Source organism: Cucurbita pepo, chromosome LG15, assembly GCF_002806865.2.
Source record: "Cucurbita pepo subsp. pepo cultivar mu-cu-16 chromosome LG15, ASM280686v2, whole genome shotgun sequence".
Lineage (NCBI taxonomy): Eukaryota > Viridiplantae > Streptophyta > Magnoliopsida > Cucurbitales > Cucurbitaceae > Cucurbita > Cucurbita pepo.
The window spans coordinates 5,811,890-5,835,659 of NC_036652.1; the positions used below are offsets into that span (position 1 = coordinate 5,811,890).

The following is a 23,770-nucleotide window of genomic DNA, read 5'->3' on the forward strand; positions in this document are numbered from 1 at the left end:
TATCTGATAGCCGTTAGCTTAGTAGTTTATTGGCATAGTTTATGTAACATAACGCCCTTTCTAAAAGATTTACATCTTTCACTCCCTCGTAAATCACAGAAAGCCCTGTATTCGAAATTTCATAGACATAACATCGTGTAGCTAGAAAGGCGAATGAATGGAAATGTGTGGATCTTAAGAGAGATAGCATATGCACATACCAAAAAACTGACTATAGCCCAATTTGGGGCCTCAAAACCATCTAACACAGCCGAGACATTGAAATAAATATACATTGTGTCAGTTAGCAACATGTCTCTGCCGCAATCCTTCCCCAGCTGCTGCTGCATGGACAGTGCCCAGCAGAACATCTTGTGTCTCGGACGAAGTCCCCACATCTCTTTGCTTCTCTCCAGAGTCTTCACCGAAGTTATGGAGTCGACGACCGATGAGATAGCGATCGTCGCGAATGGAATTGTGAAGGTTGGTGAACCATACATGAAATCTCTTGGCACAAAAACACAACATGCTAACACAAAGACATCCAATCCAAGCAAATCGATAAACAGCTGAGTTGACAATCAGCGGGTAGCCGAGCACGGGAAATACTCCTCTAGCTAGTACGTATGGTACGCATAGTGCTGTCAGTAGCTTCATTATGATTGGAACAACTATTTCCCGCAAAACCCAGAATCCTTGCAGCCTGGAGAAGCCATCTTCTCTAACTCTTTCAAACTTCACTCTCCAACTATCATCCACCAGAGGTATCATATGATCTAACATTACCTGTTCAAGAAGGGGAAGTAGAATTGTAATGCACATATTTGTAGGATCAAAATGACGGAACAGAAATTTTCATGTATCGTTCTGTGTTCTTGGAGGTCCTTACCAGTCTAGTCCAGATCTTAAGAAAAATTAAGCCCAATGCCCAGTCCTGATACAAGAGGAAAACTGGGCTTTCATCCACTGGAACTCGCATAGGCACAATGACCAGAAGCTCAAATAACAAACCAATCAATACTGGAATGAGAAAGATCTGAAAACCACAAGTATGTCAGATTCATGGAATCAAGAAATCCTTACAAGTTCAAGCAAAATTGATATAAAAGTAATCTTTTTCTGAATTTTCCGTGTATATATTACTGCCAATCTCACCCAAATTGACAGAAGTGCAGAACTCTTGACGACAATGGCAAACCATTTCCATATCTGGCCCAATAAAACAGTCACCCTCCTTGCTTTAACATATTCAATGGAATATCTGGCACCAGCTATCACCGTCCAAATAACGTAGCTCCCGATGACAAAAGCATACATATCTATGTAAAGGAAAGACATACAACAAGTCAGAATTTCCCCTAAAAGGATTAGTAATTAACATAACGTGGAAAATAACGGTAGGTAATCGCACCATTGCACTTGATGCCATGTGTGATGGGAAGAAGCGGAATGGCGTTGAAAAGTGCCCGTCCAAGTGATGTTGGTACTACTATCAATGCTGAGTTGAAGACAAGAAGAGTCATCCATGCCACAACCAACAAAAGGACAATGCGGAGAGCGAAGCTATACCTCCTAAAATCCAAACAAGTTAAATAACTAAATCTTAGAAATACGAATATACCTGATAATAACTAAATGTGCAAAACAGCATATAAAAATCAAGCACAAGAAATGGTTCAAAAGAAGTAAACTAAATTATGACAATGGATTCACCATGGTTTTAAGTAGAAATGAAAAGCCCATGCAACAAACAGGAGAGAGAAAAATGAGCAAGACTGCAATCACAGTGCCCAGCTCTCCTACAATTATAATGTTCATGCTTGGAACAAAGAACTTTAACTTACTCTGAATCAGACTGCTCTTCGTTATCATACTCCTCATTAGTCAAGTTGCCAGATGCAGGAACAACTTGGTTTGGCTCGTTAGCTGCGGCATGGGCCACCAAAGCCTGTTCCAGGGCACCTAGACGTACCACCTGCAGTTCTTCTTGCAACCCAGGCTCTCCATTCCCATTTTCCTGGCCAACGTTTTCTTCAGTTCTGGGAAGTAAATAATCTGTTAATCCAAGGGCCCAACCAACCACAGTAAACCAGCAGTGGAGAAGGGATTTGATTGTTGTTCTCAATTTAAAATGCTCAATAGCAAAAGGAATGCAGATTTGAAAGAGCAGCATGTCAGCTGGAATCTCTGTGAAGGGGTCCGATACCCTGCCACGAAAATGGTCATGAAAATAAGATAACTGCCAACAGATTCCAAGTTACAACGTAAAACTGCAGCTTACAAATAAGCATTGCTCAAGTATTACAATAATCTTACGATATATCAAGTGGAAAAATGGAGGGCACCATCCTCATAGCAAGTTTGACAGGTAAGAACACCAGCATTACAATTAAACTTCCATACACTGCAACAGATAGAAGAACCCTGCGAGCATGCTTGTGCATTGGATCATCAATTAAATCTCGGAAAGGATTATAATTTGGATCAGCTGGATCACGAAGAAAATACAAAACTCCACTTCGCAAAACCTATAAAATTGTTCACAAGATAATGAGTAACTGACATAACCATTATTGATGAACAAATAACCAAAATTAGAAGAACAAAAGATATAAATACCCCTCGAAGAAGATTGACAAATATGCTTATTTGTAGCATATATACAATGCCAACAGCCCAGTGAACCAATGAGCTTGCTAGAGGAGAAATTGAAAAGAACTGAACGCGCTGAGCCATTGACTTCCCAAACATCCTAACAGTACAAATGTCAAGCCACCAACCACACATCAAGGGGAATACCCCAAGTTCTATGACCAAAAGGAAAGCAACCTTAACCATGGTCATCAAATGCCTCATCGCTGCCATGAACTGCCTAAGGAGAGAGGGGATGGCTTCGGCTACAGACGCAATGCCATACAACCTTCCCATAGTCAAAGGCTCTCCTCGAGTGTATCGAATCAAAGCAATAGTCCCAAGATAGAAGAAAACTAAAGAAAATATAAATATGTAGCCTACAGCAAGAGTTGTAACATCAGNAGAAAGTAGGAAGCCATGAAGACAATCAGTAAGAACAACGGTAGCAGACAAGTGACTCAAGAATAATCTCTGGGCTTCCCCAAAACTCCTCACGAAAGCCAGCCGCCATATCCAAAACGTAATGAAAGGTATGATGAGGAGCCAAACAGAAAGCACAAAACTGAGACGTAAAAAGAATTGCAGGACATGGCAAGCTTTCATTGCTATTCCAAAAATAAATTCCTGAAAAGGTAGCCTTGATGGAGCATTCTCAGCATAAACAGGGGAGAAGGAAAATGCATGTTTGCAAACCTGCCACATGTGAAAATATATATAAACTGCCATGAGAAAGGCAGATATAAAATTTATTCTTGAATCATATAAACCGAGAACAACAGTTAGTATGATACAAAATATGCAAAAGAAAAATGAATACCTCACAAAAATCGGCTATCTACTAAGCCCATATCACTCTATGGCAAAACATTATCAAACAACAATTAAAGTTCCAGATGTATTTTTCATCTTAGAAGTCCTAGCGAAGGGAGCACTAACTACTAAGCACATATTTTTCCAGAAAATGAACCATAAAAGGGGCACAATTTTTTTAGTCTTTTGGGAGAACATATATACCCATCTATAAACAGTTCACAAATCACTCTTTNTTCCAGTAGCTGCCCGTTCCAAAAGATCCACCGAAAGTGGAGCAGTTATGTTGTTTGAGACATTGTTTAGTGTACTGGAGTTGACTTTCAACATTTCTGCAACCTGATCAAGTATACCACTTTCTTTACCATCTGATGACAAATTTGCAACAGCTGTCAATGCATTTTTCAAAGTGATATTTGCCAAGGAGAGAGCTGACTCTGTAAGTGGCATCACCGTCGAGAAAACTGGACCACTGGCTGAAGAGAAAAGCCATGATATGTAATGAAGTATGATCCGACCTAATGTAAAGGGCACAAAGATAACAACACCAAGAAATATCATATTGCTGGCTAAAACCTGCAAAGAAGTGGAACCAATTAGATATTACAACTCGATAATGTTTAAGTCAATGAAAAAATATGAGAGAAATGAATGATGTTTTAATTTCTCTGAACGAGAAGGACAAGATATCACCTCCGAAAAAAACCAATATGCATGTAGTTACCATGAGTTGAGAACAAATATACATATGAAATAATACTTAAACATAACCGTTCACTGTCCAATGATCCAAAGAAAAATGTTGCAGCACACTTAACTGTGAATGCGTTCTCAACTAAATGAAACACAGGACCCTGCATGCCAACAAGCTCATCGAAAGGCACATCTTCTGCACCATCAGCATCATCCACATCAAAAATCTGTTCGACATGAGCCTCAAGACGAGCAGCTTGCATCTCCCACCGAGCAGCAACATTTTCCGCATTCCTCCTAATTATTTGACCTGCTCCAGCAAGGACTTGGCCTCCACCCGCATCTTCACCATTTGCATCACCAGCAAAATTTCTATTAGCTTGTCCCGGAGGTCTTCTTACAGCACGAGCTCCATTTCTATCTGCATCATCTTCTCGCTCTCCCTCCGGACCTCCAAGCTCCCGTAAATGCCTGAAGTAATCTCTCAAGGAGGTAGCTCCAAGAAATATAAATACAATGCTAGCAGAAAGTAGGAAGCCATGAAGACAATCAGTAAGAACAACGGTAGCAGACAAGTGACTCAAGAATAATCTCTGGGCTTCCCCAAAACTCCTCACGAAAGCCAGCCGCCATATCCAAAACGTAATGAAAGGTATGATGAGGAGCCAAACAGAAAGCACAAAACTGAGACGTAAAAAGAATTGCAGGACATGGCAAGCTTTCATTGCTATTCCAAAAATAAATTCCTGAAAAGGTAGCCTTGATGGAGCATTCTCAGCATAAACAGGGGAGAAGGAAAATGCATGTTTGCAAACCTGCCACATGTGAAAATATATATAAACTGCCATGAGAAAGGCAGATATAAAATTTATTCTTGAATCATATAAACCGAGAACAACAGTTAGTATGATACAAAATATGCAAAAGAAAAATGAATACCTCACAAAAATCGGCTATCTACTAAGCCCATATCACTCTATGGCAAAACATTATCAAACAACAATTAAAGTTCCAGATGTATTTTTCATCTTAGAAGTCCTAGCGAAGGGAGCACTAACTACTAAGCACATATTTTTCCAGAAAATGAACCATAAAAGGGGCACAATTTTTTTAGTCTTTTGGGAGAACATATATACCCATCTATAAACAGTTCACAAATCACTCTTTCACCCACGATCAAATAACTTTGTTTAAGAGATTCAGGTCGAATTTCCACAGGTCTAAATCTGTTCCAAGTTCATTCAGTAACTCGTTAATGTCATCCCCAATATCGCTCCCATATAAGAAGTCCCAAATGTTTCTCTCCACACAGATAATTCGAAAGGTCCCTAAAACTCACCCAAAAAACGTCACTGAACCCAATAACTAACCAAACAAGAAACAGGCATGAAGAAAAGAAAACGAACCTCGCACTGACGGGCGTTGCTGTGATTCAGCCATTGAAGGAGACAATCCTGGTGAACAAACTTGATGCTGCCGCTGCAAGCGCAGGGATAACTTAGCGGATTATCCGCATCTCTAGGGTTCCTACAGATCCGGCAGACGTCCTCTTCCTCTTCATCATCGTCATACTTAGGTCCGGGAAAAGACGTGGACAAGTTCGCCTCTTTCCCTGGTACAGAATCCGGCGACGAAGACGATGCTTGAACTGCATCAACAGAGGCGGCATCGTTAACAGCATCTCTGTCGATCGAAGACGCGGCCACCGGCGCAATCTCCATTTCTAGGTGACGGTGTAAACGAAGGCACGAAGGACCACCGCGAGTCGCCGAAATAAGGCAGCTTAAAAGTCGTCGGAGCCGATGACGTACTTCTTCCCCCGTATTCCGCAGGGCCTCGCCGAAAGGGAGAAGAAGAAAGTCTCGAAGAAGTGAAGGTTGCTTTATTCCAATCTTGCCCTCATAATAAAGGGTTTTATTACCCTTTTACCCCTGCTTCACTTATTTAATTTCAGACAAGGTCGGTTGAGTAAAACTACGTCGTTTAGATGGTCAGACCCAAGACCAAAAGCCAAGAGACAGAAAATTTTAGTTTTAATTATATAAATTTTTTAGATGTTCTTATACTTGGAAACCATTTAATTTTTAATTTCTAATTTTAAATTTTGTTATTTTTTTTTTAATTTGAAATGATTCTAAAAAATATATAAAAATTAACGTATGCATAGTACTATTTACTAAATCATATTATTATTTATTTTATTAAAAAAAAACATTTTAAAATTTATTTATAATATCCATTTAATTATATGTTATTACAAGCAATTTTCGTTTCGATCTATATCTATATAAATGAGAATAAATTAAATTCTTCGAGTGCCTAAGATGTGTAATTTTATTAAATTAGTCTCATGATTTCAAAATCAAATAATTAATCACCGACATTTAGGAAACGATTAATACAAAATTAAATATAGTCAATAGTCAACTATCATATACTATTTCGTCTCAAACGTTGTCGCTGCTGTTTTCATTTCGAGCAAGGCATTTTCAAGGCATTCAGCAAGAAATTCAGGATCGGGAATGATATCTTTAGCCACTAGAATTTGCATTTCAGCTCTTCCAGCATAGCTCACCATATGCATCGTTATCGTCTGCATGAAAAAAAAAAAAAAAAAAAAGAAANGCCCTTGAAAGACACTTTTTTTCATCAAAAACAAGCCAAATAAAGGGCTAGTACATGGGGCAAGCTTGTTGAAGTGCTTCTAATGTATGTAATGGGATTGCCTCCAATGGTAATCTCTTCTCTTGGGCCAATCACATTGGAGATGGTGAAACTTGTATTGCAAACAATCCTATAATTAAGGATGCAAGCTACCTGCAAAATTGGTATACATTTAATTAAACATCTCAAAATAATAATAACAAAAAATCTAAGTTTTTTCGAGTTAATCCGTACGATCATACTTTTGGTCCCAAACATGACATTATGAGCTTGCCAACTCCATATGAAAAATGAGCTTCAAAACTACGTTTTTTTCGATCAAGCATCTTCTTTGTTCTCATGACACATTGAAGAGGATCAAGTGTTTTCTTCTCGTAGTTCACCGGAAGGAGAAGAATCCCTAACTTATTACCCCATCCAAATCCCCTATTTCCTTTCATCATTTGAGTTAATTCCTACATCATATACATTATAACGAGTTAACAATTATGAAAGAATAGAAAATCTTCCTAGAAAGAAGTTTTAACAAATATTTTACATAACCTGTAATCCCCGTTGTTCTCGAAGGTTAACCATAGCTACTCCAGTTAACTGAAGCCCTTCTTTCAAACCTACAAAGGTAAAAGTTGCCCAAACGTGTTTGATGATAATTAATCATTGCAACCATATTTTATAAACTCAGATTTTAACAGAGGCAAATTAAAAGTTACAAAATTAACTAAACATATAGGAGACCGATGATTATAGTTGAGTTTAAATAGTTTGAGCAAAATTGTGGAGTTTGAAGGACAAAGAGAAACTTACCCTTGGGTTGCCTATGCTCCAAGTACCTCGATAAGCCGGTTCCGATCACGCTGAAAAGAACATCGTTCATTGTCTGCAACCACAACTTCAACTCGTCATACGCAATTTCCTTTTATCAACTTGTTTACTTGAATATAAATATAAATGAGCATAGTTATAAAAAAACCAAAAATGAGTGATAGTTAAAGAAATTTTATATTTGAACAAAAAAAAGTGTTCTTTTGTTGGATCAAAGTCTCACATCGGCTAATTTAGGGAATAATCATGAGTTTATAATCAAAGAGTACTATCTCCATTGGTACGAGGCCTCTTGGGGAAGCCCAAAGCAAAGACATGAAAGCTTATGCTCAAAGTGAACAATATCGTACCACCGTGGAGAGTCGTGTTCATCTAACACCTTTTATGAACACGCATATGTTGTCTAGCTTTTTGATAACTTGAACATCTTCTCTGTTTTTCTTTTTTTTTTTCCTTTTTTAAATAAAAATAAGAGAAAAAATGTTAAATAAAGGTGTACATTGAACCCCGACAACCCAAACCAACTCAAATTGAATTATAGGGGTTGAATTGGGTTAGCTGAGTTAATTTTCTAAACCCTAAATAGAATCCGTTCGGGTTTAGGGTTCATTTTCTGAACTTGAACCGTATTAAGTGAAAGGCTTAACTGGCGATCACTTTCACCCAATAATTGAACATCATTTAAAAAAAAATGCTTCTCGCCAATTTTGGTTATACATGGACAAACATAGATATATATTCAGCACACAATTAAATCAAATCCAAATGAGAACAACAAAGTTTCAATTAGATAGACTGGTTTCCAGAAAAGGCAAGAATCAAAACCTACAAAAGCATTCAGTTGAACTAAAAAAATTTATGCTTTTTAGTTCAACATGTATACATATAGTCAGACAAACATAGATATATATATATATTCACCACACAATTAAATCAAAACCAAATTAGAACAACAAAGTTTCAATTAGGTAGGGTAGGCCCATTTCCCAAAACTACAAGAATCAAAACCTATAAAAGCACTCAGTTGAACTAAAAAAGTTGTGTTCTACCACAATTTGCAAAAATTCAACTATGAAAATAAATATTCAAACTAGGTTAGGAATCACGATTCTCTGCAATAGTATGACATAAGTTCTCATGACTTTGCTTTGGACTTCCCCAAAAGACCTCTTGCCAATCGAGATGTAGGACTCCCTCCCAACTATCCTCAACAAAATATCTATATATATATAAACATACATAGATATATACATTGAACTATGAAGATATATATATATATATGTTAGGAATCACGACTCTCCACAATAGTATGACGTTGTCCACTTTGAGCATAAACTCTCATGACTTTGCTTTGGACTTCCCCAAAAGGCCTCTTACCAATGGAGATGTGTGTTCATTCCCTAAATTAGCCAATGTAGGACTCCCTCTCAACAATCCTCAACAAAATATCTATCTATCTATATATATGTATATATGTATATATATGTTAGGAATCACGACTCTCCACAATAGTATGACGTTGTCCACTTTGAACATAAGCTCTCATGACTTTGCTTTGGACTCCCCCAAAAGGCCTCTTACCAATNTATATATATATATATATATATACATAAACCGACATAGATATATACATTGAACTATGAAGATATATGTATATATCACGACTAATACCAATGTTAGGAATCACGACTCTTCACAATAGTATGATATTATCCACTTTGAGCATAATTTTTTATAGTTTTGCTTTGGGCTTCCCAAAAGCAAGTCTCTTATCAATGAAGATGTGTTACTTATTTATAAAGTTATGATCATTCCCTAAATTAAGCCAACGTGTAATTCCCTCCCAACAATCCTCAACAATATATATATACATACAGACATAGATATATACAATAAACTATGAAGATGCATGTATATATAGATATAAATATATATTAAGATATATGTATATATAGATATAAATATATATACTCAGACAGACATAGCACACAACTAAATCAAATTACCAAATTAGAAGAATAAGTATTTTATAAATTCACTAAATTATTTGAAATGACAAAAGAGTTTATTTGTTATTTTTAAAACTTTAAATAAGTATTTTACATTTATATATATTTAAAAAAATATTCATATTTTATGGATATTTCTGTACACGTGGACATTTGAATTTGTATCAAATGAAAAATCAGTGTGAATTACCACCAGATTTGAAACTTCTAAACATAACGAACCACAAAACTAATTTAGAGGAAAGTCGCTAAAAGCCACAGTTCAATTAGTTTTGAGAAGTCCAACTTACCACGTTAGCAACCGCTTTCTTCACCGCTTTCATATCCTCCACCGCGAATTTCGCCGTCGCCATTTTCCTCGGCCAGAGCTCCACCCCATCCCCGCCGGAGATCGGCGATTTCCGGTCAGAAACCCACAGAGCCCTCAGTATAAACTCCGCCACAAATAGGAAGTTAAACCACACCGCTAACAACATTTTCGGTATTTCCTCCGCCCACCTCCACCGCCTGGTTTTCCTCGCTGGCCTCGAATCCAAAACGATCGTCGGCAGAGCATTCGGATCGTCTGCCCGTCGGCAACACGTCAAGAACATCGACATCAACGAGATCCCGTCGCCAAGCGCGTGGTGGATTCGGAAGATCGCGCACTTATGCGCCAAAAGCAAATGAATCTCCCAAAGAGGCTTATCGGCATCCATCGACGAATTAATCGCTAAATCAGCCAAATAGTCATTCACCGCCTTCTCATCGCTGGCTCCATCGTCCAATACAGGTTCAGCAACAACAATGACGTGACGGTCGACTTCAATAGAAGTCCTCCGCCAGTACTCAACTCCATTCTGGTCACGAACAAGAAGACTCGAAAACCTAGGATGCTGAACCATTACGGAACCAGCGATTTGAGATTTAACCGAATCGACATCAATCAAGTCCCGCACTCCGATAACGCAGTGAATAATCTGGTTAATTTCAGGACGGAGAAAGAGTCGTCCGGCCGGCGTTAGTGGCTCATCCGTCTCGAACTTGGACGAATCCATCCTATACGATGCAAAACCACAAAGAATCGGAGAGGCTCTACTCGAATCGAAGATGAAGAAGGCAGTTCATCTTCGTGGAAAATGACAATTCGTGGAGACAGAGAAATGATTCGTGGAAGTGGACGATTCTTAGCGCTGCGAGATGTCGGCGTCAGAGCAGAACAGAAGAAGAGTGATGTAGACAGGCATAAGAAAGGAAAGGCAAAGACGCATGCTGGGGAGAGGAAAGGCTGTCCTCACCTCATATTATTTTTAGTTATATTTAATTATACCTTTTAAACAAACTTTCCTTTATTTTATAAATGTGTTCATTGTCACATAATATAAAATAACGTTACGCCTATGATCATTAAGTTATAATTATGAGTATCATATTTATATTGACATTAATTGATGAGATGTTTCTATGTTTTATGTGTATCTGTATCTAATATAAAGAAGTTTACATACCTTTATAAAAAAAATGTTTCGTTCTCTTATCTAACCGATGTGAGATCTCACAATCCATCGCTTTTGGGGCTTAGTGTCACGGTCCTACATTTTTTCGCCTCGATTTTGTGGTTTCATCGGACCTTTAGACGAGCTTTGTCTTCGCTAATCGAACATCGCTTGTGCGGAATCCAAGCTTGTTCAACCACACACGCGCGCTTACATGTGCATGTTCAATCGTTTGCGACACATCCACCTTGCCTGTGCACTAGGCCAAGTCATTCGGCTCGACCTTGCCTCTGCTCGGGCCAAGGTCTCTCAATGCAACGTCGCATCTCATATTGTCTTCAATGCCCATTTCATGTGGTGTGTTAGATGACGCACCGTTCTCCTCTGTCACATCATGGCACTTGTCTAGGCCCTCGCGTGGTCAGATGAGCACCACTTCAGCATTGCCGCTTCTCTTGTCGTAACGTAAGGGTCATAACCTACTCTCTTCGGAGTTAGGTTCTGACATCTAACATCTTTGCTGCCACTCATTCCTCTCGGGGAGAAATCTTTGCTCCATTTCTCATTGTAAATTTAAACGATGATTTTTCAATGTTAAGAAACAAGTCTTCGTGGATTAAATGAACATCTTTATAAATACTATTCACACTAAACATACTGTTTGTGATTTAGTTTGGAAATTTTGAAAATTTTGAGTGTTTATTGAGTTTTTATTTTTTTTTTAATTTTTTAGTGAGAGATAAAGAAAATAAAATAATAATAGGAAAAAAAAAAAATCTATTTTTTTTCCTGCCATCATAAATTTGCCGTCAATTTTCACCTAACAACAACAACTTATGAGATAAATTCGAAAAATAAATTATAGCATTTAATTTAATGTTCAGTTAAGCTACTTCCTGGTCTGTGGGTGCAATAAATTAAATGGATAGGGATTTATGGATATTTTATTTAAAACATATTTCTAAGCTTCAAAAAATATAAAAAAATCTAAAATTCGTTAGTATTTTATTTAAAAAATACTTACTCTTGCTTAAATTTTTTTAATTAATATCCTTCAATTTAAAAAAATAAAAAATTTAAATTACCCTTTCCATTAATACTTTATTTAAAAAATATTGACAAAAACGGTTTGCCATATTTCATAGATTATCTCCAATTTTTTTTTAATGTTACTTATAAAACTTTACGAGTATTTTTTAAATAAATAAAAGGATTTTTTTTTAATATTTTTGAAATATTTCTTCAAAAAGGTATTTTTGTAGACAAAATATCCGAGTTTCAATCCAAAACTAAAAGTATGGTATTTTCAGTTTTTTTTTTAAAATTTAAAAGTACTTTTCAATTTTTTTATTTTAACTTAAAAGTATTTTTTAAAAGCAGCAAGCAAGCAAAATATTTTTTATTTATTAATTTAGCCTTTATTTTTAATTTTATTTGGAGTTGTATTTGAAGTTTAATTTACTATTTAATTTTGATTTACCAAGATAATACAATTAATTAATTAGAATAAATTAATACAAAATTGTTTAAATGAAAACTATTATTTTACATGCTCCATAATAATTACTAATTATCACCAAAAGAAAAATTCTTATTGGACTGCCCGGCCCACAACGTATTTCGAAATTTACCAAAGGGTTGTTCAGTGTAAAATGGGTCGGAGGTGACGTATTGGGCCGGGTATTCAAAATTTCAGCCCATATTACCATTAATGAGTTTAGGCCCAATTTCAAACCAAGCCCATTATATATAAAAGGTAAATCGGTGCGTTTTTTGGCCCGATAACGTCGCATCCCAAAAACCCTAAATCTGTCTCTCATATAAATATTCCGCTTCGACTTTCATTGCCCACTCTTAGAACTTCCTCTCTCTCAGAGCTCTAGGGTTTGTAGCAGGAGGCGAACCAGGTAAACCATCTGAACTCGGAAAACATGGCTGCTCCGATTGAGTCGGTTCAGTGTTTCGGCCGGAAGAAGACGGCGGTGGCAGTGACATACTGCAAGCGTGGTAGGGGTTTGATTAAGATCAATGGATGCCCAATTGAACTCGTGGAGCCGGAGATCCTCCGTTTTAAGGCTTATGAGCCTATCCTCCTCCTTGGACGACACAGGTTCTCTGGAGTCGACATGCGTATCAGAGTGAAGGGTGGAGGTCACACGTCGCAGATTTACGCCATCCGTCAGAGCATTGCGAAGGCCTTGGTCGCGTTCTACCAGAAGTATGTGGATGAGCAGAGCAAGAAGGAAATCAAGGACATCTTGGTCAGGTATGACAGGACTTTGCTCGTCGCTGATCCCCGACGCTGCGAGCCCAAGAAGTTTGGTGGTCGTGGAGCTCGTGCGAGGTTCCAGAAATCTTACCGTTGAATTAAATATGCATTTTGGAATAGACTTCGCGATGCTGGTTTTTTGTTTCGGTTCTTTTTTTTATGCTTTTGAATTTACAATCCTTTTTTGTGTTTAACCCTTTTATCTGTTCTCTCATTAATTAGATTTTGTCTCAATGGTTTAGACTCTTTTGCTATTATATTATTCGGCATTGGAATGCTGTTAGTTAATTGGAAGCCTGGATTTAGAAGAGCAGTATGAATGAATGTCCTTTCTGTTCTTTCTAAGCTCTGCCATACCCCATGATTCTTCGTTCTCATTTTCTCATTTTCTCATTTTCTCATTTTTGCCAATCCTCGTGTGTTAGGTGGTCTGGTTCTTTGACTTAGCTGTTAGTTTTGGTTGACGAACACCATCCAATTATGTTATTTTATGGCGCATCTCTGTTCCATTTTATTGCTCGTGCTATGATTTTTGAAAGTTTGCCTTTGATATCTTTTCATTAAGATAATGCCCTTATGCCCGATTGATGGTGTTTTTTCAATATTGATCCTTTCGTATGTGAATTTGGTTATCTCTCTGTCCCATTTGTGAAGTGTCATTTAGTCCTTATACCCTCAAGGAACACTCTGTAATCAATGATCTATTGCCAATTCTTGTGCAGTTGCTTACATTGAATATAACTTTGCACAGGTTTACAGAATATGAGTTTAAAGTAGAATTGGGTTTAGGTGAAAATAGTCTGTTTGTTATTTTGTAATTCTGTGCCTGTCTAGAATTACGGAAGTAGCTTAAACTGGTCAATTAAGTTCTGATCAGTTTTTTGCTGCAAAACTGCGCGATCCCACGATGGTAGGAGAGGGGAACCAAACATTCTTTATGAGGGTGTTGAAATCTCTCTCTAGTAGACTCATTTTAAAATTGTGAGGTTGATGACGATTTATGAGGGTGTTGAAATCTCTCTCTAGTAGACTCATTTTAAAATTGTGAGGTTGATGACGATTTATGAGGGTGTTGAAATCTCTCTCTAGTAGACTCATTTTAAAATTGTGAGGTTGATGACGATTTATGAGGGTGTTGAAATCTCTCTCTAGTAGACTCATTTTAAAATTGTGAGGTTGATGACGATTTATGAGGGTGTTGAAATCTCTCTCTAGTAGACTCATTTTAAAATTGTGAGGTTGATGACGATTTATGAGGGTGTTGAAATCTCTCTCTAGTAGACTCATTTTAAAATTGTGAGGTTGATGACGATACGTAGTGGGCCAAAGCGGACAATATCTACTAGCGGTGGGCTTGAGCTGTTACAAATGATATTAGAGCCGTGGGCTTGAGCTGTTACAAATGATGTTACAAATGATTTTAGAGCCAGGTTTTGAGGGTGTGTCAGTAAGGGGGGTGGATTGTGAAATATCTCACATCGGTTGGAGAGAACAAAGCATTTCTTAAGGGTGTAGAAACCTCTCCCTACTAGACACTTTTTAGAACTTAGAACCGCGAGGTTGACGGTGATATGAATGGGCCAAAGTGGACCATATTTGCTAGTAGTAAGCTTGGACTGTTACCGAAACATTTAGGCACCACTCCTTATCACCGGTTGTGTTTGGATTTAAATAATAACCTGTTTTCTAGTTATGAAGTAAGATATAAACCTTTGTCATTTCGCATTCTGCCACATGATTGTTTTTGTTGCATAATCAGTGATGCATTACTTCTTAGCATAGACATTAGTTTGAAAGTTCTACATACTACTTTAGAAGTATTGAAGAAATGCCCCTATTAAGTTCCAATAGGCTGGAGACCGATTTTAGTCTGTCAGTGACATTTTAGCATGAAGGAAAGAAGTTTACAATCGAACGAGGTGCATTCTCCTTGTCCACTAAGGTGAACTTCTAATTGTAGGCCTCTAATTGTCCACTAAGGTGAACTTCTAATTGTAGGCCTCTAATTGTGTTTGATCTACGTATTTATTTTGGTTCTTGAACTTTCATCGTCTTCTAGTTCTGTCTATGCATTACTTACACTTGTTTTATACTACCTTAGATAAAAACACCATGGGTAATTATTGAATAGCTGCTATGCATTACTTACACTTGTTTATACTACCTTAGATAAAAACACCGTGGGTAATTATTGAATAGCTGCCATAAATTGTGGACGCAAAAGAATGCTCGTGGATTGATTGTAAGTGAAAATGAATTTTTGTTGGCTTTTTTCTTTTATTGCCATGGGGAACCAAAGTTATTGATCTCGAAAATATTCACTCCTCGAATGCCAATGAAGACTTTTGGTCGGTTGTGGGAGAGGAGGGATTTGAACCCTCAACACTGTTGTTCTTTACCACGTGCTCTAATCCTCTGAGTTACAGGTCCTACCCCGTATCCACTGGATCCGTTTTTGGGGGTACCCTAAGTAACCTTTTCTCTCCCTGGCCATTTGTCATTTCGGGTTAAGATGTGAAAGCGCCCCTCTCTATAAGACCCTTTGTATAAGAACTTCGAGAATTAGGCCGACATGAAGGGTAGCAAGGAATAGAAGCATAAATATAAGGTTTTCAATTTTTTATTTAAGAATATTATTGAAATAACCCAAACTTTTGATATTTTCAATAATTTAGAAAATAAATCAATTCATTTTGAAATTTTTTATTTATATTCTTAAAGAACCCACTTAATTTATAAAAAAAAATTAAAAAAATAATAAAAAAGTACTAATATATTTTAAAAGTAATATTAAAAGGGTGATAATCTATATATATATATATATATTTTGTTAATGATACTTTTTAAGAATATATTTTCTTTAATTTTAAAAAAGTTTAAAGAGTTAATGAAGATATTTTTGAAATACTATATAAAATTAAAAGATATTTTAAAAATAAAATATAAAACAAGTCGGCACCGAGAAAAGAGGATGAGTCAACGGTGAACTTGTTACCATAAATATAACATTTGAATAAGCCCACAAAGTGCGGGCCCACCATAACCCAACCTCAATAAGAGGTCGCCACGTGTGAGCCACATGAAAGTGACGTGTTCCAATTTGATACGTCAAGTAAAAGGGTTTAAATTAAAAATGGGGAGCACTGGATTGTCTCCCATCAATTTATAATACCTATGCCCTATGTTGGATTCTCCTCCACAAATTACATTCCAATTCCATCCACTTTGTTAAATCCTAAATTTAATTAAAAATATGATTTTTCACTTAAATTTTTTGTGGGTTTAATTAATTAATTATTATACCCTTCCGAGTTTACTAATAAGATCCGTCTCTAAATTTTAAATTCAAACTGATATTAGTTTAAAATTTAAGATCACAGTTATTTACCTAAAAATCTATTTAAAATCGAAAAACTCATTAATATTGTTTAGTCAGGGTGATCGAGAATGACAATAAAAGTCCAAATATCAAAATATTATTGATAAACATTAATAAAGTTTGGGTAAATATCTATTTATTTTTACAAAAGCATTATTCTATTATAAAAAAAAAACATGATAAAAGAAAAAAGTCAAAAAAGTTTTGTCTTTTCTGATAGCAATTTGGCAAATTCCTATTGGCTGAGAGCAGCACATGATGTTCTTCAGTAGTAGAAAAACCTCAGACCGTTAACAACCAAAAAAACCGCAAATTTACAATCGCATCCTTTTTGTCGGAAAGCTGAATCCAACGGTCCATATTTCTCCACTTTGCTGTTCTTCATTGGCTCGCCGGTCAATTTCACCTTTCAGACCTTCATCCATTGGTCCACGTTGTTGAATCTAAATGGATGTCTTTGCTTTTAATCAATATTATATTTCTAATCCAAAAAACCCATAAAAAAAGTCCGAATTTTTATTTTAAAATCCCAGAAAATTAATCTCTCAAATCCTTTATACAAAGCTCAGATCTCTGCGACAGACACCTGTCGTCTCCACCGGCCCAAAGAAAGAAGGGGTCTCTCAGTTCAGGTCACTGCCAATTTTTCCAAAAGTGCCCAACAATTTTTCCTTAGAAAAAGGAAAAAAACAGGAATTTTTTTGTTTTTTTTAAGGTGAGCTGCCATTTCATTTCACTCCCCGTTTTCCTTTTCGTTTCTGTTCTAAAAAATGGTTGTTTTTTTCCCTTCTGTTCTGTGTTTTTGTGGTTTATCGATGTTAGAATGTTGGTTTGGGATTGCAGATGTTAAAATGAGGTGTAGTTTTAGCTCTTTATCTAAATTTATATGTCATAATACTGTGTTTAATGATTTTGTCTGATGGGTTTTCTTGTTTTGTGGTTTTGATTTGATCTTGTTTGAAGATTGGGTTTGTAGATTAAGTAAAAGGGTCAGTTTAGAGAGTACTCTTGAAAATTGTTATTTGCTGTCTGTTTTGGGTATCAAGAGCTTGGAATGAGTGGTCCAAATGTTTTAGATTTCGTCTCATCATTATGATGAACTGGTGTAATCAAAGTTTTAGTTTATGATGGTGCTAGTTTTGAGTATCAGTTCTTGCTTCACCAATTATCTGCTTGTGATGTGGGCTCGTTGCGGTGATGTCTAGCGGTGATATTGTCCTATTTAGGCTTTCCCTCAGGGTTTTTAAAACGCGTATGCTAGGGGGAGGGTTCCACACTCTTAGAAAGAATGCTTCGTTCTCCTCCTCAATCGATATAGGATCTCACAATCCACCCCCTTTGTGGCCCGGCGTCTTCGTTGGGTCGTTCGCTTCTCCAATCGATGTGGGACTCCTCAATCCATCCCACTTCGAGGCCCAACATTCTTGCTGACACACCGCCTCGTGTCTACCCTTATTTGGGGTTCAGTCTCCTCGCTGGCACATCACTCGATGTCTGGCTCTGATACCATTTGTAACCGTTCAAACCCACTACTAGCAGATATTGTCCTCTTTGGACTTTCCCTTTTGGGCTTTCTCTCGAGGTTTTTAAAGTGCATCTGCTAGGGAGAAGTTTCCACACCCTTATAAAGAATGCTTCGTTTTCCTCCTCAACCGATATAGGATCTCACAATCCACCCCCTTTGTGGCCCGGCGTCTTCACTGGGTCATTCACTTCTCCAATCGATGTGGGACTCCCAAATCCATCCCACTTCAAGGCCCAACATTCATGCTGACACACCGCCTCGTGTCCACCCCATTTCGGGCTTAGTCTCCTCGCTGGCACATCACTCGATGTTTGGCTTTGATACCATTTGTAACAGCCCAACCCCACCACTAGTAGATATTGCCTCTTTGGGCTTTCCCTTTCGGGGTTCCCCTCAAAGTTTTTAAAACGTGTTTGCTAGGGAGAAGTTTCCACATCCTTGTGAAGAATTCTTCGTTGTGCTCCCAACCGATGTGAGATCTTACTGTGCTAAATCTGAATCGAATGGGGTGAGAAGTTTTTTGTGTTAGTGTTAGGAGTATGGAAATCATAGTAATTGAACGGTAATGTTTATAAGCTATTCAATACAGAATTCATAGGCCATGAAAAACCTTTATCTTTCATTCCACTGATAAGTTTTCCTTCATTCAGTGGTAAGAAAACTAAGACAGGCCAAGGCTTAGGAAGAAGAGATAGACGGCTGGCTGTTCAAAGCGGTTGTCGTGTCGACACGAGTCGAGCTTGCAAATGAATTTCAGGAGCTTTGAGGATATGCCACCAGGAGAAGGCACCATGGCTAAGACACAAGGAAATTTCACATTAACCAGACAGCCTTCCATATACACTTTAACCTTTGATGAATTTCAGAACACATGGAATGGACTTGGAAAGGATGTTGGTTCAATGAATATGGATGAACTTCTAAAAAACATATGGACAGCAGAAGAGTCTCAGGCAATGACATCTACAGCTGCTGCTGTGGGCGGAGCTGGAAGCACCAATGGTGGGAACTTGCAGAGACAAGGTTCATTAACATTGCCACGGACCATTAGTCAAAAAACGGTTGATGAAGTTTGGAAAGACTTGAGCAAAGAGGGAAGTGGAGTCGAGGCAACGCCTCGACGACAACCGACGTTAGGGGAGGTGACATTGGAGGAGTTCTTAGCTAGAGCTGGAGTGGTTAGAGAGGAGCCTCGACGTGTCGAGGAGCGGCCGTTTAGCTGCGGATTTTTTGGTGGATTGTCAAGAGATGACAACAATGCTAGCTTGGCTCTTGGGATGTTCATGGAAAATCAGATAGCTGAGAACAAAAACAATGCTGGTTTGGCTCATGGGATGTTAAGGGCAGGAGCTGTAAGGTCTCCTCAGCAGCAGCAGCAGCAGCCACTTTTTCCCAAACCAGCTACTGTGACCTTTGCTTCTTCAATGAATTTAGTGAACAATCATCCACAGCGTACTACTGGAGCTGCTACTAATTTGGTTGTGTCTCCCAAACCTTCTTTATATGATCCTTTACTTCAGGGCAGCGGTGTCGGTGCGATCGGTTTAAGCACGGGAGGTGTAACTGTTGCTTCAAGATCTCCTACAAGCACAATATCATCTGACATGATTACAAAAAACAGCATATCTACATCTTCATTTTCACCGGTTCCATATTCGTTTGGTCGGGGAAGGAGAAGCGGTGGAGCGTTGGAGAAAGTAGTCGAGAGGAGGCAGCGACGAATGATAAAGAACCGAGAGTCGGCTGCAAGATCACGGGCTCGTAAACAGGTAGCTATGCTAATGGTTATCACTTTTTAACCTTGAATTGCACTTTCGAGTTTGTGTTGGTTTTTCATAGTAATGTTCATCTGCTGTACAGTTTCTTAGGACTTGTTTTGAAGTAGTGAACCATTCAAAAAAAAACTTCTAGCCAAATGAAGTTCTTGAGTTAACCTCCATTTAGCTTCCTACAACTTCTAGCCAAAATATTATGGAGATTCCTTGTATCATGCCTGTAAAACTTGCAGTTTCAGTCCATTTTAATTGTCACAATCGTGCTCTTATGGGACATTTCTAAGTGATTGTGTGGCACTCACTCTCACCACTGAGTGAGTCAGCCAACTCGAAATCGTGTCGGCCCATTTACCCCAGCCTCTAGCATGCTTTAAGAAGAAGGTTTTAGAAAACAGGGCAGGGACAAGGAAAGATTTTAGAAAGAGAGTTTGAAAGGAAGATCGAGAGAAAGAAAGAAAGTAATATTATAGGCTATAAGCGAAAAGGCTACGCCACGGGCTTAGGTAGCATATAGCTCTGGGTAGGAAGAATTGACGACTAGTCACATTCTCCGGCATTTCTGGTCTACTAGGCGTAGACATGATTCTGTCGAAACGTCATACGCTTAGAAAATACAATAAGAAAACTATACATCATGAAAATAGTAAAGGAAAGTGTAACAGGCCAAGCCTACCACTAGTAGATATTGTCCTCTTTGGGCTTTCCCTTTCGAGCTTACCCTCAAGGATTTTAAAGTGCATTTGTTAGGGAGAGGTTTCCACACTCTTATAAGGGATCTCACAATCCACTCCCCTTGGGGACCCAACGTCCTTGCTGACACACCGCTCGGTGTCTAGCTCTGATACCATTTGTAACAACCCAAGTCCACCTCTTATAAGGAATGTTTCATTCTCCTCTCCAACCGACGTGGGATCTCACAATCCACTCCCCTTGGGGAATCAACGTCCTTGCTGGCACACTGCTCGGTGTTTAGCTTTGATACCATTTGTAACAACCCAAGTCCACCGGCTAGCAAATGTTGTCCTATCTAAGCTTTCCTTCAAGGTTTTTAAAATGCGTCTGTTAGGGAAATGTTTCCACACTCTTATAAAGAATAATTCGTTCTCCTCTCCAACTGATGTGGGATCTCACTAAAAGAAGTAAAGTGATACAATACAAGGATTTTGGTATGCAACGGGCATGCAACTGGAACCGTTCAAAGTAGCCAAAGTATCTTTAAAATATTGATCAGAATAGACCTGTAGAATCCAACCCTCAGCTAATCACATTCAAATTTGAGATTCTTCCATAAGAACAGTTTGATATTTGCAGGCATACACCTTAGAACTTGAAGCAGAAGTTGCAAAACTCAAAGAAATGAACCAAGAATTGCAGAAGAAACAGGTACATTACACATCAAAAAATGATTTCATTTGATATAATTGGCTGAAACAATCATCTTGACCTCCATTTTTTATGCATCTTATCATCTGCAGAGAGAGATAATGGAAACCCAGAAAGATCAGGTACATTGATATCAGCTTCTTTAAACACACAAGCTTTCATTTTAACAACAATCCTTTACTTTTGACAGGTTTTGGAGAAGATGAAATGTCATTTTGGTGCCAAAAGGCTCTGCTTAAGAAGAACATTGACAGGCCCTTGGTAGAGGTACCATGATGAGCACTCAAATTTAGATATAATGTATAAAAGGCTTAGATTGTGTGTTTCTAATCTGATATCAAACTTAGAGATAGGTTGGTAGCTGTAGATATCAAAGTTCAGCACCGGTATGTAGATAGCTGACAGATAGCAGAGTTGAGCTATATGCTGTATATATGAACCTTTTGTGTTCCAATGGTTGTTTGCTTGAACTTTGGACCTCTGTAAAGCTGTTTTTGATAGTTTGCCTCACCATTTCCTTCATGAAAATTTGAGCATGTTTTTTGATTATACTATAGTTTCATCAATTTCTTGGTTATATGTTAAGTTTGCAATGTAATGGCTGTTGGTTTACTGAGTCGAATCGTAAAGAACAACGAGAAGAAGCGAGGAATTCATGTAAGGGGAGGATCGTTGTGAGATTCTACGTTGGTTGGAGAGGGGAGTGAAGCATTCTTTGTTAGGATGTGAAAACCTCTCCCTAATAGACGTGTTTTAAAAGTGTGATGCTCATGGCGGTACGTAATGGGCCAAAGTGGATAATATCTGTTAGCGATGGGCTTGGTTTGTTATAAATGGTATTAGAGCTAGACATTAGGCGGTGTGCCAGCGAGGACGCTGGACCCTCAAGAAGGGTGGATTGTGAGATCCTACGTTGGTTGGAGAGGGGAACGAAGCCTTCTTTATAAGGGTGTAGAAACCTCCCCGTAATAGACGTGTTTTAAAACTGAGGCTGATGACGATATATAATGGGCCAAAGTGGATAATACTTGTTAGCGGTGGACTTGGACTGTTATAAATGGTATCAGAGCCAGACACCGGGCAATGTGCCAGCGAAGACGCTGGACCCCCGTGGAGGGTGGATTGTGAGATCTCATGTTGGTTGGGGAGAGGAACAAAACATTTTTTTATAGGGTGTGAGAATCTCTCCCTAATAGGCACGTTTTAAAATCGTGAAGCTGACGACGATACGGAACGGAGCAAAGCAGACAATATATGTTAGTAGTGGGTTTGGGTTGTTACAAATGATATCAAGGCCAGACACCAGACGGTGTGCCAGCGAGAACGTTGGACCCCCAAGTAGGGTGGACTGATCCTACGTTGGTTGTAGAGGGAATGAAACATTCTTTATAAGGATGTTGAAACCTCCCCTAAGAGACGCATTTTAAAACCCAAGAAAGGTGGATTGTGAGATCCTACATGGAGAGGAGAATGAAACATTCTTTATAAGGGTGTGAAAACCTCTCCCTAATAGATGCGTTTTAAAATCGTGAGATTGACGTCAATACGTAATGGGCCAAAGCGGACAATATATGTTAACGGTGGGTTTGGGCTGTTACAATTGTTGAAGATCGATGAAGTCTCATGTTGGATAATTAAGAAGGAGATCGCTGTTATAGACACTATCTTCATTAGAATGAGTCATTTTAGAGAAACCAAAAGCAAAACCACGAGAGCTTATACTGGAAGTGGACACCATCATATACCATTGTTGAGGTTTGTTGTTCCCACCGATATTAGTTTTTAAACTTTTCTCTCGACCTCATTAAGTGTTAGGAACAACGAACACTCGTAATAATATAATATTGTTTACTATCAGTATATGTTCTAATAGCTTCGATTTTAGTTTTTCAAAAAGTCTCGTACTAATAGAAATAGTGTCCCTTATTTATATACCATCAGCGTTCTCTTAATTAGCCTATGTAGGATTCTAACCGTTAGCAATGGGACAAAGAAGAGGAGGAAAGGTTCAAGGTGAACGTTATTGAGGCATATGAGAGGGAAGCAAGTTCTTATTATTCCATAGCTCGGATATGAGATGATCAAATCATCGACACTAGAAAAATTATCGAACTATGTGTCTCGGGTTCACTAAATTCTCCATTTTACTCTTTTATGGGAATGCTTCCATGTTTTGAGAAAGAGCGTTCGTGGTCTAATGGATAAGACGTTTGACTTCAAATAGATAGTTCATACCATCCATACATAATGTTTCACCAGATGTGATTTTACTACCATGTTACGAGTCCCATCAAAAGAGTGCTTGTGGTTTAACAGATATGACGTTTGACCTTTAATCAGGCAATTATGGGTT

The 23,770-nt window shown here is 38.0% G+C and overlaps 4 protein-coding genes across 5 annotated transcripts; 2 read left to right on the top strand and 2 right to left on the bottom strand.

Moving 5' to 3' along the window:
• Positions 1–82: 82 nt before the first annotated feature.
• Positions 83–5,993, bottom strand: LOC111811318 (probable E3 ubiquitin ligase SUD1). The gene is made up of 10 exons (XM_023698100.1): positions 5,523–5,993; positions 4,242–4,931; positions 3,653–3,999; positions 2,599–3,022; positions 2,296–2,507; positions 1,824–2,186; positions 1,391–1,551; positions 1,135–1,298; positions 869–1,015; positions 83–765 (listed from the first exon to the last, which is right to left on the bottom strand). The coding sequence occupies exons 1-10, from the start codon at positions 5,835–5,837 to the stop codon at positions 280–282; spliced, it is 3,309 nt and encodes a 1,102-aa protein (XP_023553868.1). The 5' UTR covers positions 5,838–5,993; the 3' UTR covers positions 83–279.
• A 506-nt stretch (positions 5,994–6,499) lies between these two features.
• Positions 6,500–10,893, bottom strand: LOC111811276 (O-acyltransferase WSD1-like). The gene is made up of 6 exons (XM_023698045.1): positions 9,902–10,893; positions 7,585–7,657; positions 7,324–7,391; positions 7,023–7,235; positions 6,796–6,933; positions 6,500–6,709 (listed from the first exon to the last, which is right to left on the bottom strand). The coding sequence occupies exons 1-6, from the start codon at positions 10,646–10,648 to the stop codon at positions 6,554–6,556; spliced, it is 1,395 nt and encodes a 464-aa protein (XP_023553813.1). The 5' UTR covers positions 10,649–10,893; the 3' UTR covers positions 6,500–6,553.
• Positions 10,894–12,929: 2,036 nt separating this feature from the next.
• On the top strand, positions 12,930–13,700 carry LOC111811314 (40S ribosomal protein S16-like). Its single transcript, XM_023698095.1, has one exon. It carries the CDS (start codon positions 13,018–13,020, stop codon positions 13,450–13,452), a length of 435 nt encoding a protein of 144 aa, XP_023553863.1. The 5' UTR covers positions 12,930–13,017; the 3' UTR covers positions 13,453–13,700.
• A 3,542-nt stretch (positions 13,701–17,242) lies between these two features.
• On the top strand, positions 17,243–21,966 carry LOC111811279 (ABSCISIC ACID-INSENSITIVE 5-like protein 6). 2 transcript variants are annotated; one of them, XM_023698049.1, is made up of 5 exons: positions 17,243–17,449; positions 18,910–20,028; positions 21,346–21,417; positions 21,510–21,539; positions 21,608–21,966. In XM_023698049.1, the coding sequence occupies exons 2-5, from the start codon at positions 19,006–19,008 to the stop codon at positions 21,680–21,682; spliced, it is 1,200 nt and encodes a 399-aa protein (XP_023553817.1). In that variant the 5' UTR covers positions 17,243–17,449; positions 18,910–19,005; the 3' UTR covers positions 21,683–21,966. The 2 variants fall into 2 exon arrangements, with proteins under 2 accessions (XP_023553817.1, XP_023553818.1); XM_023698050.1 differs by lacking the exon at positions 17,243–17,449 and adding an exon at positions 17,456–17,590.
• The last annotated feature ends 1,804 nt before the right edge of the window (positions 21,967–23,770 follow it).

What these genes read in the sequence shown, in the direction of transcription:
- LOC111811276 (XM_023698045.1), bottom strand. Translation starts at nt 10,648, where the DNA reads ATGGATTCGTCCAAGTTCGAGACGGATGAGCCACTAACGCCGGCCGGA. An exon ending in GAGAACAACGGGGATTACAG is followed by an intron (nt 7,236 to 7,323) that starts GTTATGTAAAAT and finishes TATATGATGTAG; the next exon opens with GAATTAACTCAAATGATGAA. An exon ending in TGTCATGTTTGGGACCAAAA is followed by an intron (nt 6,934 to 7,022) that starts GTATGATCGTAC and finishes CCAATTTTGCAG; the next exon opens with GTAGCTTGCATCCTTAATTA.
- LOC111811314 (XM_023698095.1), top strand. Translation starts at nt 13,018, where the DNA reads ATGGCTGCTCCGATTGAGTCGGTTCAGTGTTTCGGCCGGAAGAAGACG.
- LOC111811279 (XM_023698049.1), top strand. Translation starts at nt 19,006, where the DNA reads ATGAATTTCAGGAGCTTTGAGGATATGCCACCAGGAGAAGGCACCATG. An exon ending in GATCACGGGCTCGTAAACAG is followed by an intron (nt 20,029 to 21,345) that starts GTAGCTATGCTA and finishes TGATATTTGCAG; the next exon opens with GCATACACCTTAGAACTTGA. An exon ending in AAGAATTGCAGAAGAAACAG is followed by an intron (nt 21,418 to 21,509) that starts GTACATTACACA and finishes TATCATCTGCAG; the next exon opens with AGAGAGATAATGGAAACCCA.